The 24745-nt window shown below is 36.1% G+C and overlaps 1 protein-coding gene across 5 annotated transcripts in view; it reads left to right on the top strand.

Moving 5' to 3' along the window:
• The window catches only part of LOC138708018 (guanine nucleotide exchange factor C9orf72 homolog), an 89233-nt gene that overhangs the window by 24327 nt on the left and 40161 nt on the right, over window positions 1-24745 (top strand). For 3 of the 5 annotated variants that reach the window (XR_011334534.1, XR_011334532.1, XM_069838125.1), the window contains 3 exons: window positions 5093-5322; window positions 10753-10914; window positions 22523-22669. Coding sequence is in view for 2 of the 5 variants with exons in the window: in XM_069838125.1 (XP_069694226.1) it covers window positions 5093-5322; window positions 10753-10914; window positions 22523-22669 (539 nt within the window). In the remaining 3 variants the exon portion in view is untranslated. Of the gene's footprint in view, window positions 1-5092; window positions 5323-10752; window positions 10915-22522; window positions 22717-24745 lie in introns of all 5 variants that reach the window. The other 2 variants (XR_011334533.1, XM_069838126.1) reach the window with 1 other exon arrangement.

The raw sequence follows: 24745 nt of genomic DNA, 5'->3' as shown, positions 1-24745 counted from the left end.
ATTCAGATCATTTAACACAATTTGCTTACATCCAGTAATGTCTTAATGAATGACAAGCGAAATAGCAGAAATGGCTTTTTTTTTTTCTTTCTTCTTGTGCTGCCATCTGTTGCTTCAGTCAACAATTATCAGTTACGCATTTCCTGGAATTCTTTGAGCTGTTCTTTCTAGTGACGTCGGTATGAATTTCGTAAACAGAATTATAGCAGTTTATAACACACTGTACATTACATCAATAGCACACTATTGTTTCTCTGATTATTAAGGAAAGTAGGCCTAATATGACACAGTCTAACGAGTTTCCCTCCAAAAGTAGATAAAAATCAAACAGTATAGCTGTACCAACATTCTAGTACTAAGAGCACCTTAATATCATACATGATATTTGTATGGCAAAATTTTTGTTTCACACTTTTCTAATAAAGAGTATTTTAATTAAACATCAAGTACTGGATGTTTTATCTAACTTAATACTTTCTTTGGGTGGGTAATATTTTGATTTACATTATTATTAGTCACTATTTGGTTTAATGTTGGATAACAAAAACTCAAAGCTGAGTTGAAGTTAATATGAAAAGATAAATTAGGAGTATTGGAGATGCTGATACCAAACAACAAAACAGAGCTGAACAATATTTTATTAGTCAATTCTATAGTTAAGATATGTGACATTTCTAACTGCATTCTTAATTAAATGTGAAGGAAAGTTGAAAAAAAAAAAGTTTCCATTAGACATACTGTGATTCAGCTGATTTTGTAATGTCGTCACCCTTATGCCAAAGTGTAAAATTTATTTGAGAAAACAATATTTAAAGTTCCATTTTTAATTACTTTCAGTGGAAAAAATTAAGTTTGGATCAAATTTAAACTATTAAGTATTCGAAAAATAATTTGTGCTTTTCTGTACAATAAAATATCGACTAACAAGTTGCAAAATGCAGATAGGTAAAATAGTAAAAAATGTACATGAGTGCCTTTGGTATAAAGACGACAATGTGAAAGTTTGCGCTTGCATTTTATAATGTGTTCCCCAAATTCAGGTTTTCTTTTCTTATGTTCTAGAACAGGACTCATACAATTAAAACTAATTATGACGATTTATACATAAATGGAAAATCATTTAAAATTGTGTATTAAAAATTCACTTTTCACTTTGTTTAAAGGAAGCTGGTCTTCAAATTTTCGGCTATGTGCACAGAGGTATTTGTGCTCTTGCTTTCAGATGGGCACTCTTATTTGTCTGAACATGTAGGGAGTGATGAATTCGTGAAAATCTGTTGTCAGTAGGAATACTATTTTATGGAAATCTTTGTTACTAATTGCACCACATTTGTTGAGCCTTTCTATACAGCAAAACTATGCCAATATATTCGTCTTCGGAGATCTCGTCTAACTTTTTGTGTCTAGGTTTGGTAGAGAGCTCTCCATTTCTTTCTGTCTATAGCTTTCATCCTGGCTTCCCTCATGATGTCAGTGTCCTCACATTGTCCTGCCAATTAATACGAGGATGGTGTTGCTATCATTTCACTTCATGGACACTTCCCATGTCAGTTATGGATACGAGAAGATTATATGTTGATATACATTTGTAGGAACTTTGAAACATCTAGAATGTTTTTGTACTAGAATTTTATTGTAAACAACCAGTCTCATTTCGGAAATGTTCATATTCTAAATTAATCTTACGGATTTTTTTTCCTAATGCATCCAGTTTGTATTTCGACATTTCTGGTCTTTTCTCCTGGCAATGACTTACACGTAACCCACTGTGAATTTGGAGCATCTGGAAGGCAGAGTTATGTTACCCCAATGATATGATGGGGATCATGTATGATTATGTGGCACCAAGATAGGTCTTAAATTTAAACTTAACCTAAATTCTAGATCATGGACATTTGGGTGGATCGAAAATGTCTCTCTCTTTTTTTCTCGAAGTTGGCTAGGGGGAAAAAAAATTGTATTACTTGCCAGTTCTTAAGCACAAGAAATTTTAATTTTCTAAAAACATTTTTAGCCAAAGTGCAATGGCTTTGAATTTTTAGAATTTTTGTAAAATTATTCCCATCTACTAAATAATTATTTGGTAGTCCTCTGCTCGACATCGACTGTAACCTTAAGCTGTGGTGGCTCATTTAATACTATAAGAATAGACAATGGTCATTATTATTATTCTTTAGTGCCTAATGTTGCATGTATGCAATGTGAAATTGTCAGTATTTTTATTTTATAATTAAAAATCATTTGTTGTTAAATATAATCTGCTTCTTCTTTAAGTTATTAATCTTGTACTTTGACATGATTTTTTTACTCTTTCTAATCAAAATTTAGATGTGGGGTTCAAGGGGGTGAGAAACCTCCAAAAGTTTTGAAAAATAATTCTAGTATGAAATGGTTAAAAATGAAGGTATTGATTCTGTGTTACAGGCTACACCAACAGGAGATGACTACCAACGAGATCCATCCATTCCTGTCTTCTTCCCACCCACCCATCTACCTACATCTTTAATTAGGCAGAAATGCAATAAGCATGTGCATCACTGCAAAGGCCTGCTTAAGAGGGTTTCGAGTTCTTGAATCACTACTCCTTTTGATCCCACATTCATATTACTGTCATCGCAGCCTATAGCTACCAATTCTGAAGGGTCTATATTGTTTTCTTTTACTTTGCTGGAGATGGCACTAGCATATTGTTGGGTTTTGCTATTTGCCCGGTTCTTCAATTCTAGAATAATACTCCATTTTCATATCCCTGTGACTTCCAAGTGTCATAAACATTGGGTCTCTCTTCCTGTTGAAATATATGGAACGAGGCTTCACTACATTCGCCACTTCTTTTCTTTTTAAAACTTTCGATTTTTAGCACCATCTCTTTGTATTTTGCTTCGACCTGTCAATTATTATGTTACATGTTTTATTTTGGCTCACTATATTGAAATCCTTTAGAATTTCAATAGCATAGGGTGCAATTTTTCTTGATGTGATGCCACTTTTCTCATTCGTGAGATACATCTTCTCTTCGAATTTCTTTTTAATGGCTCTGAAATATACTTCAAACAAAAATCAGAATCTTTTTTCCTCCGAAGATTCTGACGAATCGGTAGACTTGGTGTTGGCACTGATAGTGGGATGGTCGAAAGCTTCAATCCACAATCGCTTTTTTTTTTTTTTTTTCATTCTTTTGGTGTTGAAATTTCTTTATTTTAACAACGATTCTGGCGATTACTATTTTCCTACATGTTCTTTGGTCTGTTAAAAAGTTATTTCCATTTGAGTAACTTTTTTTTTTTTTTTTTTTGACAGAGTGACACAGAGTGAACCTGGAAACTTACAAGCCGCAATATCAAATAATTTCCCATCATTCACTTTGAATTCTAGAATCTTACTTGCCCTTTCACGTTCCTTATTATCGTCAAATTTTAAAACATTTCTTATTTTTTTGTAGTAACTGCTGATCATAATACATATTCGGCAGAGAGAAATCACGGGAATTGAAGTATTTTTCCAAATATCTTCTAATATATTTGCTACTTTACTTGAAATCACATTCTTGCTTTGTTCTTTGCTTCCACTCCCTTAAGCGTAAGAGATCTTCCAGAGTTCATAAAATCTTCTCTGCTCTCGTAACAGATTTATTCCTAGTCGATTTAGTCGCCATTTCTTCTATTTTATAATGCAAAAACACAACAGCAATAAAGAAAAAACAAACTGCTACACTGCGAGACCGTCTCAACACTGTGCTGACTGGGCGAAATTTTACCACAGAGTCACCCTTTCAAAACAGCCCCCAATCCCAGAACTCTTACAAATAAAGTAATAGCACCACTTCCTGCACTCTTGTAAGCTCTTAGTAGATACAGTCAACAATAAATATTAAGTTGAAATTAAGTGGAATAAAACCTAAAATGTCTATTCTACCCAAATAAGTTTTTGTGTGCTTCAATACTGTACAACGACATTTTGGAACTTTTTATCCCTATCCAAAATAAATATTTGAAAAAAAAATGTTTTCTGTCCTCCCTAATAGACATAGACAGGAATAATATTATTATTCTGACTGGGATTCAAACCCAGGACTTAATGAACTGTAGCCAGGAGCTCTGACCACTAGATAATGAGGCTGGTCAAGATCTATGAAAATTTAACAATTAATAAAATCAGTGACTGCCATTGGAAGTCGAAATATTCATGGCCAACGATCTAATGAGATATTTGTTATGTTATCGTAACACAGTAGATCATTGTTGCAATGCATCAAACTAGTGAACTTGCAATACAATTTATTGGTGCAGTGTTAATGGAATTGACACATTTATAAATTGTGTTATCAGTTGAATCATTTGTATATGTAAGGTCGTTGAAGGAAATAAAAAACAATAAAACGTTATAATATTAAGAATGTTTGCCAACATTAATTGTTTTTAAAAATGTTAAGGATTTTCTGCCACTTGGAACGAATTTAAAATTGAGTTAATTAAAATGTATTAGGTGTTTTAGCAATGCGACAAATTCCCAATATTTTGTTGATCTGCAATCAGTATAGTGAAAGCAAGACAAATGTGAGACAGAAAGTAAAAAGGTATCGCTTGTCGGAGAAGTAAAAATGTCTGTACATTTTTCAGAATTCAATGCTGAATTTGAAAATAACATAAACTCTCAATCTTAAATTTTTATTGAGATTTGGGATAAAATAATGAGTCTAGGAAATTGTATATTTAGTATGTAGAACTACATTTGTTTATAGATCTTTTGTTATATTATTAAGTTTTGTACTTGTGAACTATATCAATAAATCAATATGTCAATCTTAAATTTCCGTCAAGAGGTCCCTTTTTGCTTTCCACCTCACAAATTGTGTTTAGACAGGTGTAACACCTTGGTGGATTGGAAACTAGCAATTGAACTTGCCATGGAAAAATGTATCGTAATTTGGAACCCTGCTTTCTAACTTGCCTTCATATAATTCATCCAGTAATGAGCTGAGGAAAGAAATGGACAAGCCAATAGTATGTGGTATAAATTAGTGGACAGCCAGAATTACCCTGACCAACATCGTTGCTATGAGGCAGATTTTGAGTAGATTGTTTGTCTACAGGGCTTGCTCCTGAATGAGTTTGGTTGCCGAGAATTGTGCTCCATAGAGTTGGCTGCAAGCCCTTACCCTGTAACTGCAGTGGACCTGACACGAGGAGTTCAAGCATCAGCAGTCAAGCAGACTCCACTCCATCATTTACACTTGGCCCGGAGGTGGCAGATGGCACAGCGGGAACATCGTCAGCTTTGTAAGGAAGGAGATATTGAAGAACCAGGACATCCATTGCATGAGTGAGTTTTGACTTTCAGTGAAGAATTAGTGATACTGTTAAAATCCACTTTCTGATCTGCTCGGCAGTTTTTCTTCTGCTTGCTGTATGTAATTACAGAACTGGTGTCATCTGAGCATTGTTTTTTAAAAACGTAAACATTCTTTTCTGTCATGGCATAATATTAATTCTTTTGCTGGCACTCTGTATCAGGCTGTCTGGGTAAGTCAGTAATTGTCGCGTTCAAGGTTGAAACTTTCATCAATGTGGCCACACACATGTCACATCTTCACATGTAGAGGAGAAGGAGGCACAGTTGAACAGTTTTTCTGTTTACATTTTTATTCACATCCATTATCAATTTTTTTTAAACTTTAAATGGCACAGAATTGTAAGACATTGCTTAATAAACACCTCAAAATTTTATATTTGCAGAAATTACATATATCTGAAACATAAATTAAGTCAGAACGAACTCTTGTAACATGTTCAAAACTGTCCCATGTACAGTTGTGAGCATTTTTGAACAAGGTCTAAATCATCTGTTAAGGGGTTAGGTACAGCTTACAACAGTAAAATTTTGGAAATATTCAACGTTTTTTTTTCCTCCATTACTGTATCGTGTACAACAATGAAAATTAGTATGTGTAAAACACTGTCCTACGATGAACGAGTAATGGAACGGAGAAAAATTCTCTCCGGCGCCGGGATTTGAACCCAGGTTTTCAGCTCTACGTGCTGACGCTTTATCCACTAAGCCACACCGGATTCCACCCCGGCGCCGGAAGAATCGTCTCAGTTTTAAGTTCCAACTCTTGGGTTCCCTCTAGTGGCCGCCCTCTGCACTACGTCATAGATATCTATGAACCTAGGACCGAAGTCCACATATGTGCTGAGGTGCACTCGTAATGAGTGACTAGTTGGCTGGGATCTGACGGAATAAGCGCCGTCTTAAATCATCATCGTATGATGACGCAGAATATCTGCATGGAAATATCATATGCACTTCGGTACATTATAATAATATATATGATATGCGTTGCGTAAATCACTTCGTGATTTAAGACAGCGCTTATTCCGTCGGATCCCGGCCAACTAGTCACTCATTACGAGTGCACCTCAGCACATATGTGGACTTCGGTCCTAGGTTCATAGATATCTATGACGTAGTGCAGAGGGCGGCCACTAGAGGGAACCCAAGAGTTGGAACTTAAAACTGAGACGATTCTTCCGGCGCCGGGGTGGAATCCGGTGTGGCTTAGTGGATACAGCGTCAGCACGTAGAGCTGAAAACCCGGGTTCAAATCCCGGCGCCAGAGATAATTTTTCTCCGTTCCATTACTCTTTCATCATATGATGACGCAGAATATCTGCATGGAAATATCATATGTACTTCGGTACATTATAATAATATATATAACTGTCCTTCTGCTATACGAAAAAAAATATTTTAAGATTAAAAAAAGATTATTTACTTTTTTTTTTTCAAAATCCAGTTCGCTGTGCAGTGATGAAGCGTTTCCCACATAACTCAAAAACTATCCAACATTCTGTGATAATACATTATGATATTTCCGTGCCGATATTCTGGGTCATCATATGATGAAAGATGAGTGGAACGGAGAATAACTCTCTCCGGCACCGGGATTTGAACCTGGGTTTTCAGCTCTACGTGCTGACGCTTTATCCAAAGCCACACCGGATTCCCATCCCGATGTCGGATCGAATCCTCTCAGTTTAAGTTCCACCTCTTGGGTTCCCTCTAGTGGCCTACCCTCATGCACTGCGTCATAGATGTATGACAGTGGGACCATGTCCACACACGTGCAGAGATGCACTTGTTAAGAGTGACTAAGTGGCCGGGATCCAACATCTTAAATCACTAAGTGATTATTCGCAGAGGAATGATTAGTGAAAACAGAATGAAGAAATGTCCTCTAGAGAGCAATAAAGAGCTTCAGAAGAAAAGAAGGGGAACTTGTGATTTCAGATTTGACTACCAATGAACTTTTAGTTTCGAAGTGGAATGAGTATATTCGAGATAGAAAGTGGTACTTGCCGGCCCTCAATAGAATCCTTGATATTGCTGTAGTGAATGCCTGGTGTCTCTGTAAGAAGGTTCTTGCTAATGATTCACTGTCCTTGTTGACTTTTCGAAGAGACATTGCAGTTTTGTTCATCAAGTCGAAACCACCATCTGTGTCATCATGCACAACATGTGAGACACGATGGCAAACATCACTTCCTTAGCAAGAGAGATGGACAGAGATGATGTCAGAGGAAAGGCTGTAAATCGAAGCTCCACGTGTGAAATGAAACACTACATCGTGCGATCAATGTTCTCCTGTATTTCATCCGAAACAAGTAAAATGAACAGCCAGTAGCGCCAAATTGCACAAAAGACAGTTAAAACATAGTATTGTTGTTGTATAAGAATCTTGCTCATCAGTTATACTATAATAATGTCTGTACCAAATTACGGTAGTATGTGTCATAAAATTATCATTAGAATCCACTGTCCTCAAATGAGTACGGGCCCATAAAGTTTCGACTCATAGTTTAAGAAAAAAGTATGCTGGTTCTTAATGGGTTAACTTTAATAGACTACAAGATACTAATCACTTCTCCAGCTACCATCTGTTGCTTTAAGCTATTAAAGAATGAAGTTCACTGTTCTTGTATTACAGTCTACAATTCACTGACTATTTACCTTGAAACTTCCAAGTGCCAAGAAAAAAGTTAAGAACAAAATTAACAAAATTTATCCGTATTCATACCTTTTATTCAGCTATTGAATTTTTAATGCTTGTAAATTAATTTAATCTACCTACTTTGAATTATATACCTTCGTTAATTTTTTTACTTTTCCCAAATCTTAAAGTTGCAATGGTGATATAAGTTCAATGTAATGAAAAATGAAGACAAGAATTAATTAAACTGATTTTTCTAACGCTTATGTTTAATGATTATTTGCACCTTGAACATACATTTTTATCAATCTGCAAACAAAATTATAGAAATTGAAGAATATACATTTTTCACTCTATTGAAGTCTTACAATTAGTAGATACAGAAAACTTAGTCAATTCGATGATTATTAGAGGAGAAAAATTCGCTCCGGTGCCAGGGATCGAATTCGGGTCCTTGGTTCTACGTACCAAGTGCTCTAACTATTGAGCTACACTGAAGTTCAATCCACAGCACCGGATCGAATCCATCCTTCTCCTCTAGTGTTTTTCCCTTTGTGGCCTGACTCCAAGTTCGACATATATGTTGACATATTAAGTCAACTGCCATTATACAAGAAGCACACTCAATTGAGTGACCTGGTGGCCGGGATTCCACAATAATATGCATTGTTGGGCGAAGAATCTACGTAAAGATTCATTTTTGGTCCTACAGAATATGTCTGGTATGGTAACAATGATTATTAGAGGAGACAAATTTGCTCCGGCACCGGGGATCGAACCCAGGTCCTTGGTTCTACGTACCACATGCTTTAACCACTGAGCTATGCCTAAGGGAAAAACACTAGAGGAGAGGGATTTGATCCGGCTGTGGATTGTGCATATTACTGTGGAGTCCCAGCCATCAAGTCACTCAATTAAGTGTGCTCCTTCTATAATGGCAATTGACTTAATATATGTCAACATATATGTCGAACTTGGAGTCAGGCCACAAAGGGAAAAACACTAGAAGAGAGGGATTCGATACGATGCTGTGGATTAAACTTTGGCATAGCTCAGTGGTTAGAGCACTTAGTATGTAGAACGAAGGACCCGGGTTCGATCCCCAGCACTAGAGCGAATTTTTCTTCTTTAATGATCATTGTTGCCATAAGAGATATATATATATATATATATATATATATATATATATATATTTTTTTTTTGTTTGTTTAACCTGGTAGAGATAAGGCCATGACCAAAAATTAATCTTTACGTAGATTAGTCAATTCAACTTGAAAAATTCAGAATTTTTGTGTATGTAATCAAATTAGTCATGAAGAAGGAATTGTTATACCTGTATATCATTGCTGTTATAGCAAAGCCTCATAAATTCAGTGACCATTGAAATTAAGGTTTCAGGCTTAACGATTGCAAAATATCGATTCCCAATGTTCTTTGAACACTTACAGAAGAATGAACAATACATTTTCTGCAAAGGTCAAAATACAAACCCACGTATTACATTAGAATTATTGCAAACCTCATATAGTTAATGTTTTGATATACGAGATTTGATGCTAACTTTGTTAACACAAAATCTGATAAATAGTCAGTGCGAGGATTTGGTAGTTAGATATTGTGAAAGCACTGCTTGTGCTCCATTAATATCTTTGTTCTCACTGAAAAATGTTGTTTTCTAGAGTTATGAGGTATTGGAATAACAGCGACAATATATGTGTATATAAAGACACTCAGACACAGCAGTAACATCTTTACATACAGGCCTAGGCTTAGAGCGACAAATTTTGAGGGGTGACATTTTTTGTGTAACACAAAACACTCTCTTTCTGCCACTCTCACTCAACAGATTTTTAATGTTTTCTTTGTGCACTGTAGGCAAATTTATTGACATCTTGACACTAAGACAAAAATGCTGCGGCTGCAACCCTGAGAACCTTGTTCACATGTTGCTACTTATAAGCTGCTCGCAGCATGAAAAAGTAGCGGGCAGCAGATTCAGCAACCGCTACTTTTCAGGTTGCACCTTGTTCGCATGTTGCAGTACGAGAGTTGTGCAGTTTTTTGTACTGCAGCACTGCAAAAGTAGCGACGTGTGACTGTACCTTTAGGGTTCCAAATATTTAAATATTTCACCGAGTCATACTATAACTTCACAAACCCTCTGTTTTATTTTTTTTTATATAATAATTTTGTGATTCTTGAAAAACTTTTATTGCAATTGTAACAGTCAGGGCTATAATAGAAAGAATGTCAAGTGTGACACATATTAAAAGACAAGCTAATGAACATTTAAATTCATTTTATAATCGTATTTGGAACTCATAAACCAAAATTCATGTTATGTTGACATACATAATCCTTTCGAAGTAAATTACACAAGTTAGTGCCATAGCTTTGTGTCTCACAGGAGTTGAAAAAATATTTGCTCATGTAATAAAAGAAAAGCTTTGTGACAACAGTGGAAACTCTGCTAAATTTTTGTATTTTACCAGACAAAAAATAAAAAAAAAAAACATTTCTCACATTTTGTGGCATAGTACCCTCTCTTAGTGGAACCCCAATTTGTTTCTATATATATCACATCAAAATAAATCTGTGTTTTCAGTTTCATCCTGAGATCTTTTTTATGAATAACATATTTATTTTACAAAGAATATTTTATTGGTATCATCCTTAAATTTTCGTTTGATAGACAAGAAAAAATGAATATATATTCTTATATCAATTATGTTTGCCAATGAGTGTACGTTTGTTTCTTACAGGAGTGTATTATATCCTGTGAAAGAAGGAGCAAATCTTGTATGTTCTCTTCTTGAACACATGAGGCATCTCTCACCAGGTGTCTGGCTGACATACATAGGACTTTTTAGGCAAAAGCTTGATTCCCTGGCCTTCAGTCTTCTCAATCTTGTTTGTTGGATGAGGTAAGTTATTCATAAAACTTGTATGACAATTCACACTCATTTGTATCAGTTACAAATGATGATACAGTTACCTTTGTTCAGTACTGATAAATTCTTTCTGGGATTCATGATGTAGTGTTAAGAACTCTGGATTATGAACAATGAAATTTGTTAATTGGAAATACAGACATGGACAAATTATTAGCTTAATTTTCGAGTCTGTTAGTTATTTCCTCTACAATAATTTGTAATTTGACAAAAATGTATATTATTTACACAGGATTGAAATTGTTTTGGTTATTACTAAATTATATTTTCTTATTTACATAACCTTAATTTTCTAGCCTCTAAATTATTTCTATGCCATTATTTGCAGTTCGTCAGAGTATAAATTATTTACAAAGGATTGCAGTTGTTTTAGGTATTACAAATTTATATTTTCTACATTTACATAACTTAATCTTCTAGCCTATGTTTTAATTTCTATGAAATAATTTTAGTTTAAGTTTATATTATTTACAAACAACTTAAATTGTTTTAGGTATTTGTCCATTAGTTCTCTTTTTCGACTGGCCACTTTCCATCTGAATGAATTATGCTTTTCTTAAGTCTTTCTCTTTCTTGTTTTAAAAATTTACACTCTCATATTATATGGTCCACTGTTTGAGAGTTTAGGTTGCAGAGGCATGTTGGGTCATATAAGATTTTAAATCTGTAGAGATATGCACCTATTTTGCTATGTCCTATTCACAATACCGTCATATTATGATTTAGTGTTAGTTTTGTTTTGAGTCTGTTTTTTACACTCTGGAAATATGATTTTGTGATTTCACCTTTTGTGATAGATTGCCATTGTGGTTCCCATAATTACACTTTCATCCATTAGCGAACTTTTCACTGCACTGATCGGTATTAAGTCGTATGTTACTTCGATATAATTGCTGCTTGCTGCCTGTTTCGCAGGTTGATCTGCGACTTCATTCCCTTGTTTGCTAACATGAGCTTTGAGCCATGTGTAGTGTATTTCCCAGTTTTGGTTTTGAAGTTCTTTCATCTTTCTTCTAATTCTATCAGTTAGGGTATTGTTCTTCGTGTAGTATTTTAGGAGATCTAAGAAACTTGACTGTCCGTGTGAATAGCCACTGATTTTTCTGTTTCAGGTGAGATGTCTATTTCTTCTAATTTTTCCAGTGCTTTCAGTATTACGAATTGCTCTCCTTGGTTGTTTGAGCATTGCTTGTGTAATTTATCTCGAAGATGATGGGATGATTCTTTGCAGTTGTACATTATTATTCCAGCTTCTACTCCCATCTCATTTTTGCTGCCATCAGTATATACTTCTATTTATATTCTTTTTCTTCTATTTTTTGACATATTGGCACTTTATCTGCAGGATGAGGACATTCTTTGTAGTTCTTAGCCGTTTCTAAAGTTATTATTTCTTGAATGATTGTTGATGTTCCGCCAAGTCCTTTGGTAAGGCAGTAGTACACTGTAAGTTCTGTTGTTACAGGTTTCGATCCAGTTACAATACATAGTGCATTGTGTGATGTAATTCTGTAGGTCTTCACTATTTCTTTGTGTGTGTGTGTGTGTGTGTGTGTGTGTGTGTGTGTGTGTGTGTGTGTGTGTGTGTGTGTGTGTGTGTGTGTGTGTGTGTGTGTGTGTGTGTGTGTGTGTGTGTGTGTGTGTGTGTGTGTGTGTGTGTGTGTGTGTGTGTGTGTGTGTGTGTGTGTGTGTGTGTGTGTGTGTGTGTGTGTGTGTGTGTGTGTGTGTGTGTGTGTGTGTGTGTGTGTGTGTGTGTGTGTGTGTGTGTGTGTGTGTGTGTGTGTGTGTGTGTGTGTGTGTGTGTGTGTGTGTGTGTGTGTGTGTGTGTGTGTGTGTGTGTGTGTGTGTGTGTGTGTGTGTGTGTGTGTGTGTGTGTGTGTGTGTGTGTGTGTGTGTGTGTGTGTGTGTGTGTGTGTGTGTGTGTGTGTGTGTGTGTGTGTGTGTGTGTGTGTGTGTGTGTGTGTGTGTGTGTGTGTGTGTGTGTGTGTGTGTGTGTGTGTGTGTGTGTGTGTGTGTGTGTGTGTGTGTGTGTGTGTGTGTGTGTGTGTGTGTGTGTGTGTGTGTGTGTGTGTGTGTGTGTGTGTGTGTGTGTGTGTGTGTGTGTGTGTGTGTGTGTGTGTGTGTGTGTGTGTGTGTGTGTGTGTGTGTGTGTGTGTGTGTGTGTGTGTGTGTGTGTGTGTGTGTGTGTGTGTGTGTGTGTGTGTGTGTGTGTGTGTGTGTGTGTGTGTGTGTGTGTGTGTGTGTGTGTGTGTGTGTGTGTGTGTGTGTGTGTGTGTGTGTGTGTGTGTGTGTGTGTGTGTGTGTGTGTGTGTGTGTGTGTGTGTGTGTGTGTGTGTGTGTGTGTGTGTGTGTGTGTGTGTGTGTGTGTGTGTGTGTGTGTGTGTGTGTGTGTGTGTGTGTGTGTGTGTGTGTGTGTGTGTGTGTGTGTGTGTGTGTGTGTGTGTGTGTGTGTGTGTGTGTGTGTGTGTGTGTGTGTGTGTGTGTGTGTGTGTGTGTGTGTGTGTGTGTGTGTGTGTGTGTGTGTGTGTGTGTGTGTGTGTGTGTGTGTGTGTGTGTGTGTGTGTGTGTGTGTGTGTGTGTGTGTGTGTGTGTGTGTGTGTGTGTGTGTGTGTGTGTGTGTGTGTGTGTGTGTGTGTGTGTGTGTGTGTGTGTGTGTGTGTGTGTGTGTGTGTGTGTGTGTGTGTGTGTGTGTGTGTGTGTGTGTGTGTGTGTGTGTGTGTGTGTGTGTGTGTGTGTGTGTGTGCGTGCGTGCGTGCGTGCGTGCGTGCGTGCGTGCGTGCGTGCGTGCGTGCGTGCGTGCGTGCGTGCGTGCGTGCGTGCGTGCGTGCGTGCGTGCGTGCGTGCGTGCGTGCGTGCGTGCGTGCGTGCGTGCGTGCGTGCGTGCGTGCGTGCGTGCGTGCGTGCGTGCGTGCGTGCGTGCGTGCGTGCGTGCGTGCTGCTCCCACAACAGTAGTGCATTAAATACATTTTGTATTGTTTTTCACGTGTTTCTTCAGTGTTTAGTGCATTACAATGATGAGGAAAGGAAGGATTTGTGGCTCAAAAACTAATAATTGAGTTAATAATTCATGGAAAGCCATATTCAAAATACGAAGGGACAGGTGTTGCTCAGAAGCAACCAATCACTGACAAAGTTGGAGTCATTGGTATTGCACTGTGTAGTAGACTATAATGAAATGAAATACAATATTATGATAATTTGATTTTATTGTAGAAGGATGTTTTAATAATTCTATTATTATTATTATTATTATTATTATTATTATTATTATTATTATTATTATTATTACGATCTGAAAAAGAACAGGGTACATACTAAATGAGCTGCTAACGCCTGTTGCCAGAAGATGTCATGGTACATAATTATTACCAGCCATGTAATAGCAGAAGACAAGCCAGCATGCATTACAGTGTACCTGATGGTTTAGGAAGGTATTGTTAAAGTTTGTAGCAAGATGTTTAGAGATTTTTTTAACTTTCATCCTGATAGTTGCAGACAGTACAAGAAAAACTTGAGAAAGGAGAGACAAGTTACAAAGACTGTAGAGAACTCAGTGGACCTCATACTCAAAAATATTCAGGGATGAGGACATGAATTTAATTAAAGCATATCGATAGTTTTACTGGAGGAAAAAGTTACTGCTGCAGAATGAAGTAAGGAATATTTCAGCCCTAACATGAATAGAAGTCATAAAAGGCTTTGAAAGAAAACATGTGAACTCTTCAGTGACTTAAAAATAATTTTCTATTGTTTTCAAGAAATTGTATGGAAATGTTTTGTTTGGTAGACTGAGGACTGATATGTAAATTATGCGATAAGCTGAATATGAAGACAAAAATCTCCTCAGTTGAAGGACCTATTACTACAGTGCCTTTTGCTGTCTAGTCATCCATTGCACAGCGGCCAGTGAAAGCAACCAATGATAGCCCAGTTCCCAGCAAATCAAAAGCAAACCTCTGCTGCATGGCAGCCGAATAGCAACCGATGTTACCCCCCACAGCCAATTCAGTACAAATATACAATATACAATGAAAATGACCATGTACAATTGAGTAAAATTATAGAGAAAAATAATCACGTACCTTATAACATGAGATGTTGGAAATGTTGTCCTATATCCACACATTTCTAGCATCTTTTTAGGAAATGTGCATTTACACGTATTAATTCATCTTCCGAAATAGAGTCAGTTTCACATCTGATGCTTGCTTTCAATTCTTCTAATGTGTGAGGGTTTGTTGCATACACTTTATTTTTCAAGTGCCCCAATAGATAAAAATCACAAACAGTTAGATCGGGAGATCATGGCGGCCATAATTCTTTACTAATGATCGTAGCTTCAAAAATTTCCTGAATTAAATTTAACATCTTGTCAGCTGTATGTGCCGTGGCAGAGTCTTATTGGAAATACCCTGATTGACATTCAATGTCAGTTAACTCTTCAAAGAATGGTGTATGTCATCCCTGTATCTCTGTGCATTAATGGTAGTTTAAAAAAATATAGGCCCTATAACCCTATATGTATTTACTGCTCATTAAACCCCGATCTTCTCATCATGTAAGGAAGTTTCGTGTATAAAATTGGGTTTATCTGCGCTCCAGTACCTGTCATTCTGACTGAACACATGCCCATGTAGATGGAACCATGCTTTGTCAGAAAAGAAAATTAAGCATGGGTCAATTACTCCATCATGAACGTTTTGCAAAATCCAGTTAAAAAAATTTAATCTTTTTTCATGATCACGTGGCAACAATTCATGAACAACAGTGAGCTTGTATGCTTTCAATTTTAAGAGTTTGGTAGTTCGCCATGCTGAGGTCATCAACATTTCAGTTTCTTGTGCAAGCCGTCGGAGGGATTTCTGTGGATTATGTTCTAATCTTTCTCGCACTTCGTATAGTTTCTTCTCAGTAAGGACATGTTTATTTATCCTTTACTTCTTATCAAGAATAGACCCCGTTTCTCTAAATTCAGTGATAAGTTTTCACACAGTAGCTCTATGTGGGGCAGGCACACCTGGATATTCAGTTAAAAATCGCTTTAAAACTTCCCTGCAAGAATTTAACACATACGAATCATATATAAAAATTCTTTGTTGTAATGTGTATGTCGAAGCTTTATGTAATCTGTAGCACAGCACTAATACAGAACTCACATTTAATACCAGGCACAATAGCACTTGTAGCACTAATACAGAAATAACATTTCATATGAAGCACTTCAAATCACGACCACACTGAAACAAAACCACTGTGAGACTGTCTGAATGACGCCCTCGCTTCTACACTGAATGACTCCCACACTCCTATGAAGGGGAGGGGATTAAAGTTGACCGCAGTGTCGGGAGCTCGGTTATCAACGCTTGCTATCGTCGGCCGCTGTGCAATGGGCGACTTGATAGCAAAAGGCACTGTATTTACCATTGTTGAATTTCTTGATGTGAAATACAGGGAATTTTATACCTTTTTTGTCAGTGATTTTAAGTGTGGTGATGCAGAGCACATTCACCATTTTCTTGGCAATGCATCTTCACCAAAATGTTCATTTTTATATTGGAAGTCATCCCAAAATTAATGTGATTTTGAGACATTGTTGAAGTTAGGTGTTAAAAGTGATGGGGAAACTATTAAAAATTTCCATTTTACTTACATACAAATTATTTGTAATATCAATTTTTATGTTTTTTCGTGTTTCCCGATAATTTAATGTTTTGCACATTCAGCATTTCCCCACCTCCAGTTTTCAATTCTGCATTTATGAAGCCATACAAATAAATTTTGATTTGCTGAGTGAATGTTCTCAATTTCTCTATCATAATTTGTTGTATATTTCCCAACACTACTGTAGAAAGAAAAGAACTAGCAGGTTACACCAGCTCCAGTACCTTTTTCTTGACTGAAAATAGTGCTATCAGTGGAAATGTGAATTCAGTTATTTTCATTCTCCAGTGCTTATATATTTTTTAAGTTATTTCTAAATCCAAGAAAGATAAGACCAAGATGTTATTTATTGGCTTATGAGGATATAACATTTTTTCTTTCTTGTTCGGTAAATATAAATTTTGTTTCAGTTTTCTGATTTCTTGAAATAATCAGTTGTGGGTATTTAGGGTATAAATAGTCATGATTCTTTTTCTGTTTATTAGAATTGGGGATTCTTATCAATTCTTCATAACTGGCACCTGTGTTTCAAGATCTAAAATGATTGGTTTATTGGATGTTAGTATATTGTGTATAATGTTTGTCTTGAGCTGCTCCATCTTGCAGCAACTAGCATTTTTAGCACATTAAACCTCACCCATATTCTTGCTCGATCATAACACAATTACATGCTCTGGAATTACAGTTTGCGTTTTACTCTTAGGTATTTCGTATTTGTGTTTATTTTATTTCGTATTCAATCATCAACTTTTAATTATGTATTTCAATAAAAATAGTATTTTACAACTTTTTACCGAAAAATCGTCAAAACATTTGAATGAATATAACATAACTATAAACTTACTGTTAGGTTTGTTGAAACAGTGTTGCTCTTATAAATCAGACAAAAAATATAATCTTCATATTATTATATACAACTTACATCTCAAAAGGTCTATACCTTTTTAGGAATAGAAATTTATTTATTTAATCTGAGAGAATAACAAGATGACAATACATATAAAATATAATATTATAAATTAGTAACTACTTACAGGATTTAAGAACTAAGGTTACTCATTGTCATCATAGTCTGCCTTAAATACAACAATTACAACCCTGTCACTACATTCACTGCACAAATATGAAGATAAATGTTTCAGACAGATATATACTGTATTTGGCAGGATTTGCATTTTTATTCTGTAGCTGTTGGCATGCAAATATAAATCGATATTGATGTTATCTGCATATTCCTGATTTCTTTATAATTTATTCTCTATTTGAAGTTGATTTGTTATATAATTTTTTTAAATTCATATTTTATTTAACGATGCTCGCAACTGCCGAAGTTATTATCAGTGTCGCTGGTGTGCCGAAATTTTGTCCCGCAGGAGTTCTTTTACATGCCAGTAAATCTGCTGACATAAGCCTGTCGCATTTAATCACACTTAAATGCCATCAACCTGAGCTGGGATCGAACCCGCAACCTTGGGCACAGAAGGCCAGCACTATACCGACTGCGCCACCCAGGGCGACGGTTTGTTATGTATGATTTCCTAATTGGGTAATGGAAATTTCTATCACCATCAGCAAGTAGTAATATCGAGATCTGATTGTCCCTTTGATCTTTTCTTGTAAGATCTTAAAATTTCCATATTGTTGCGTTGTGTGTCACATTATCTTCTGAAATTATTTGTTCCTTACATTCCATTTAGCACCTGATCATAAACGTTCCACAGTAGCAGAGGAAACCATGGATGCACTGCTTTCCTTCTACCTCTTACAGATCTTCCCCACAGATAGGTGGTTTCAAAGTATGTCATAAGATCTTGGACATCATCATGATGTCTTTGTAACAAGTCATCAAAATCCTCTTCATTTTTTAATAATTTGGAGGGAAAAATTATTCTGGGGCCGGGTCTCGAACCCGGGACCTTTGATTAAACATACCAATGCTCTACCAACTGAGCTACCCAGGAACTCTACCACATACCAATCCAATTTTTCCCTCTGTTTCCGCAGACCTCAAAGTGGGCTGACAATCATCAAGCAACCAACATTGAGAGCACACAAACTCTGTGTGACTTGAATTGATTGTAGAGTTGGTAAAGCGTTGGTATGTTTAACCAAAGGTCCTGGGTTCGATACCTGGCCACAGAACAATTTTTCCCTCGAAATTATTCAAATCAACTTTACAGGTAGTTATACCTGAAAGCTTGATTTGCATAATATACATCACTGTTTGTTAACAGAAAACCACAATTCAAGTCATACAGAGTTTGTGTGCTCTGAATGTTGGTTGCTTGACAATTGTCAGCCCACTTTGAGGTCTGTGGATACAGAGGGAAAAATTGGATCGGTATCTGGTAGAGTTCCTTGGTATCTCAGTTGGTAGAGCATTGGTATGTTTAACCAAAGGTCCCGTGTTTGATACCCGGCCTCAGAACAATTTTTCCCTCGAAATTATTTAAACTAACTTTACAGGGAGTTATACCTGAAAACTCGATTTACTCTTCATTGTTGTCAAGAGGTATGAATGGAATGCCCATTGGCTGCCAAATATCATTTGATATAGTATCATCATTGAAACGTACCTGGAGGCCTAAGTTTACAACATGCCACAAAATTGCTTGCAAAAAATGGAATAGGCATCCATTTACATTGCTGTTAGGTAGAACGGCCTGTACTGAGTTAATTGTGCTTATTTCAAAGTCCATCATAACGAACTGAGGAGACAAGTCTATATTTAATGTCTAATCTGCATCTTTAATATGCTGGAAGATTGCTCTGTAAGTTGTTTAATCTTTTCTAACACACAAACAGCAAATTAATGGAAAAACGTAATTGCGTATTATTTCATGAATTGTGTACAACTGATAGAAGAAACTTGGAACATTTTTAAACGGTCCATCACAAAAGATCGTCCTGCTTCTTTATAGATGACTCAATCTGTCTGATGTGTAAAGTAAAATTAGTATCTTTTCGTCATTATCTCTACTGTCGAACTGCAAAAACTCGTTCTCCATTCAGACTGACATCATATGGTCGTCTTATAATTCACTCTTGAAGAGATTGAGGCAGTGAAATAGGTCTACCTAAATTTTCTGCTCTGTTGACAGTATGTAATAATGAATTTCTTTTTTGTAAATTCAGTAATATTCCTGATCTTCAATGGCCCGAATTTCCTCCTTTATTACGGCTAAGAGAAGTTAATTTGGGTGTTGTTTTGCCCTTTTGATTCCTGCCACAAAATGTTTCGTACAAACTTCAGCTCTATTACCAATCTTCAATGATCCGAATTTCCTCCTTTACAGCTAAGAGAAGTTAATTTGGATGTTGTTTGTCCCTTTTGATTCCTGCCACAACGTTTTTCGTACAAACTTCAGCTCTATTACCAACATGTGTGTGCTTATCTTCCTTAAAAACAAGAATACGAGCATATATATATATTCCTATTTGTGACACTATGGGCATTTCATGTGTCACGATTTTTGCATCGCCAATACAATCAATCTTCATTTTGCTGAATGGCTGGAACAGAAGTTTGTAGTTGTTTTTTAAATATTTTATCCATGCATTTAGACAAAGGAAGTAAATATGTCATTATAACGTATTTGAAATTGTACTGTATAAATTTGATGTAGATTAGATTGGATTTCACTACCATGGAAGCCATAAAAAAGCACATTAATAATGATTAAATTGAATAATTTCGAGGGAAAAATTGTTCCAGGGCTGGGTATCGAACCTGGGACCTTTGGTTAAACGTACCAATGCTCTACCAACTGAGCAACCCTGGAACTCTACCATACACTGATCCAGTTTTTCCCTCTATATCCATAGCCTCAAAGTGGGCTGACAACATTCAAGTAACCAACATTGAGTGCACACTAACTCTGTGGCTTAAATTGTGGTTTTCTGTTAACGAACAGTGACGTGTATTATGCGAATCAAGCTTTCAGGTATAACTCCCTGTAAAGTTGATTTGAATAATTTCAAGGGAAAAGTTATTCCGGGGCTGGGTATCGAACCCGGGACATCAACTTTACAGGGAGTTATACCTGAAAGCTTGATTTGCAATGAATAAATTATTTTCTATTAACTGAAATTCAACTTGTTTTGTATTCAGTTGTATGGACAAAATTTAAGTGGACTTTACAAAAAAATGTGAACCAAAGAAAATGCACAATATATTTGTGGACCTATGATATTAATGGACAATATTGGAAATGGACGAATCCTTTATGGATAAAAAAGTGGATGAAATGTCCGTATACCAAGTGAAGATGGATTATATGGCTGTGGACATATAGAGTGGACAAACTGGCCTGGAATGTGAAAAATTACTATCAACTTTTGCTCTGATCCCTGATTGCCTGACACAAATTAGTCATTGACTAGATACTGTATCGATATATTATCTTACTTATAAATGGTTTTTAAGGAACCAGCAGGTTTATTGCCACCCTTGCATAAGCCCGCCATCGGTCCCTATCCTGTGCAAGATTTATCCAGTCTATCATCATATCCCACCTCCTTCAAATCCATTTTAATAATATCCTCCCATCTACGTCTCGGCCTCCCCAAAGGTCTTTTTATCTCCAGTTCCCTAACTAACACTCTATATGCATTTCTGGATTCGCTCATATGTGCTACATGCCCTGCCCATCTCAAACATCTGGATTTAATGTTCCTAATTATGTCAGGTGAAGAATACAATGCGTACAGTTCTGCATTGTATAACTTTTTCCATTCTCCTGTAACTTCATCCCTCTTAGCCCCAAATATTTTCCTAAGAACCCTATTCTCAAACACCCTTAATCTCTGTTCCTCTCTCAAAGTGAGAGTCCACGTTTCACAACAATACAGAACAATCGGTAATATAACTGTTTTATAAATTCTAACTTTCAGATTTTTTGGCAGCATACTAGATGACAAAAGCTTCTTAGCCGAATAATAATACGAATTTCCCGTATTTATTCTGCATTTAATTTCCTCTTCGAAGGATAAATCTCCAATTTTTATGTTTCCATTTCGTACAATATTCTGATCATGAGACATAATCATATAATTTTTCTTTTCAGGATTTACTTCCAAACTTATTACTTTACTTGCTTCAAGTAAAATTTCCATGTTTTCCCTAATTGTTTGTGGATTTTCTCTAAACATATTCACGTCATTTGCATAGACAAGAAGCTGATGTAACCCTTCACTTCCAAACCCTCTGTGTTATCCTGAACTTTCCTAATGGCATATTCTAGAGCGAAGTTAAAAAGTAAAGGTGATAGTACATCTCCTTGCTTTAGCCTGCAGTGAATTGGAAAAGCATCAGATAGAGACTGGCCTATACGGACTCTGCTGTAATTTTCACAGAGACACATTTTAATTAATCGAACTAGTTTCTTGGGCATACCAAATTCAATAAGACTGTTATATAATAAACTTCTCTCTTAACTGAGTCATATGCCTTTTTGAAATCTATGAATAAATGATGTACCCTAATACTCCCATTTTTTCTCCAATATTTGTCAAATACAACAAATTTGGTCAATAGTCGATCTATTACTCCCAAAACTGCACTGATGATCCCCAATAATTTCATCTACGTAAGGAGTTAATCTTCTCAAAAGAATATTGGACAAAATTTTGTACGACATCAACAAAAGTGATATTCCTCGAAAGTTACCACGGTTAGTCTTGTCTCCCTTCTTAAAAATAGGTACAATTATATATATTATCAGTGTCAGAGAAATTGCTCACCACCATGTTTATTTACAGAAGAAACATTTGTAGAGCCGATGGGTGCAATGAAATCATGGCTACTATACTGAAGGATTAATTAAACTTCTTACTTCTACTCATTATGAAATAATTTTACTTAAAATTTATTTCAATGCAGATTGTTGTTAAACACTTTCTCCCTTTGCTGGCTTGCAGGAATGACTGTGAGAGACCTAACAATTGGAAGCAGCTTGCTCAGGCATTGGATCTGGAGGAGGCAGATCTGCTCATAGTGTTGGCTGTGGCTGAAAAACTGCAACCAGGTGTTTATGCTTGTGTGATGACAGAGGCTTCGAATTCTAGGTGACTACATCAGACACTGGAATCTGGCAGTTATGATCAACACCTCTGTAGGTTAACATTAATTCTGACAATGTACAGTGTACTAGGAGCAGAAGTATTTTTAACTCTTATGATAAGTTATCGAAAAGAAATTAGATTAGTTGTTCACAAAATGTTGTTCACAACCTCCTTCGTGATTTAAGAAACATCGAAGATTAGAAAGATAATTACTACGAATGTACTTTGACCGTATTATAAAAACCACAACGTGTAGTATTCACAAAAGACTGCTGTGTGGTAGAAATACTTCAGATATTGTGCCAATGTCTTTATTTATAATAGAATTCAACACAATGTTGTTGAATGTTGTGTCCTTCATAGAAATGTAAAAAATCATATATGCAACCCCCAATTCCAAACAAATGCACCCCCTCCAAACTCGAGTGTTCAAACTGGTGAACTATAAATTTGGCTAATGCATTTACTATTCGGTCACCACTAAGCTGTGTAGACACTTGACATTTATTTGTTATCATTGTTATCATCTGTCATTTCGTCTGTCATTAGCCATGAAATGCACATCATTTATTTCTTCAATTCTAAAATTATGACTTCTGTAATACAATCTATTGAGTTATTCTGTATGTCATTAGTAGGGCTGTGACATTGGTATATTTATATTAGTTTGAGGTCGATTGAAGATGTACACACAACGCCGCACAGAATGTAGTCAACGTGTTTCAAGTACAGGCAGTGGAAGCAAATTTGACACACGCCTAAGCAAGCACGTTCCGTGTTTTGTATACGATTATTGCATATTATAAAATCAAGACAATACAATCATTTTTATAAGGGTTAATATCGGAAAGGTCTAAAATGCTGGTGAGATTGAGAATAATTGTTGGAAATCATACTTAAATTGTCACAAATGTGGTAAAACATAAGTCTGAAAAAATTGTTTCTTAATATTTAGAGTATTGCATTACAGTTTTACAATGCCGAAAACGTATATGGTGTACAATTTTGCTTTCCCTATATTTCACTGTTACATTATTTTATTTATCACATCTATTCCGTACCTTACTTTTCTTACATGTTGTTTGTCTGATTTCGGCTCCTGCAGCAATAAACGACATTCATTTTCAAAGTTCCAAATAAAAATGACTGTCGAGTGTCGGATAATATATCTTTTATGCGGAAAAACTGCGTTCAACATCAGCTGAAACCAAGGGCGCATATGTAAAATATTTCACATCATCCATTTCTACATCAAGTTTATAACAATCGTACTTGTCATCTGACAAAACTCTTGCAATTTTGCGTAATGAATTGAAACCACAGTTTTTTTTTTTATTACTGTGTTCATTCTCGCACACACCTTTTTGCTTATATGATCTTGCAGACCATTCACTTTTGAGATGACATTATTTACTATCGAAATTTGCTCCAACAATTTCACACCAGTATTTTCGAGATATCCGATTGTATAGGGGATAAATCCAAAATTAGCTGAAATATATTCACACTGTTTTTTTTTAATATTTGAGTCACCGAGATGCCTTTGGGCATTACTTATGGAAGTTGCATCTGTATGACTCCTTTTATACTGGCAAAATTATTGTGAAAGTATGTGCAAGCTTCCAGCCATGATCCCCATCGTGTTAAAATGGGAACAGGAGGAAGAGGCACTCCAGGGCAAACTGCTTGAGTCTGACTGTACGAGCGAATGGTAAACAGAGACAGTGCACAACTATGCACAGTGTGGTATGCTCACGAAATGTCTACAAATTAGTACAAACATACTGATGTCACGGCCCTAGTCATTAGATAGGTCTGTGAAAATAGTTGCGCTCTGAAAATAGGCGTCAAATTCATTATCACTGCTTCACAATAGTTTCACCAGTTCTAAATAGTCACAAATCACAGAAATCACTGGACTCATTATGACCACAGAACGAAAATTAACTTTCTTTCAAAAACAATTCAAATCAGTGAGACTTTTGAAAACATAACTATTATTGTGGATGAGTTCATTATGTTTGCAAATCAAGCTTTCAGGTATAACTCCCTGTAAAGTTGATTTGAATGATTTTGAGG

Source organism: Periplaneta americana, chromosome 10, assembly GCF_040183065.1.
Source record: "Periplaneta americana isolate PAMFEO1 chromosome 10, P.americana_PAMFEO1_priV1, whole genome shotgun sequence".
Classification (NCBI taxonomy): domain Eukaryota; kingdom Metazoa; phylum Arthropoda; class Insecta; order Blattodea; family Blattidae; genus Periplaneta; species Periplaneta americana.
The sequence above is the reverse complement of the archived record's forward strand: the minus strand, read 5'-3'. Positions and strand labels throughout refer to the sequence as shown.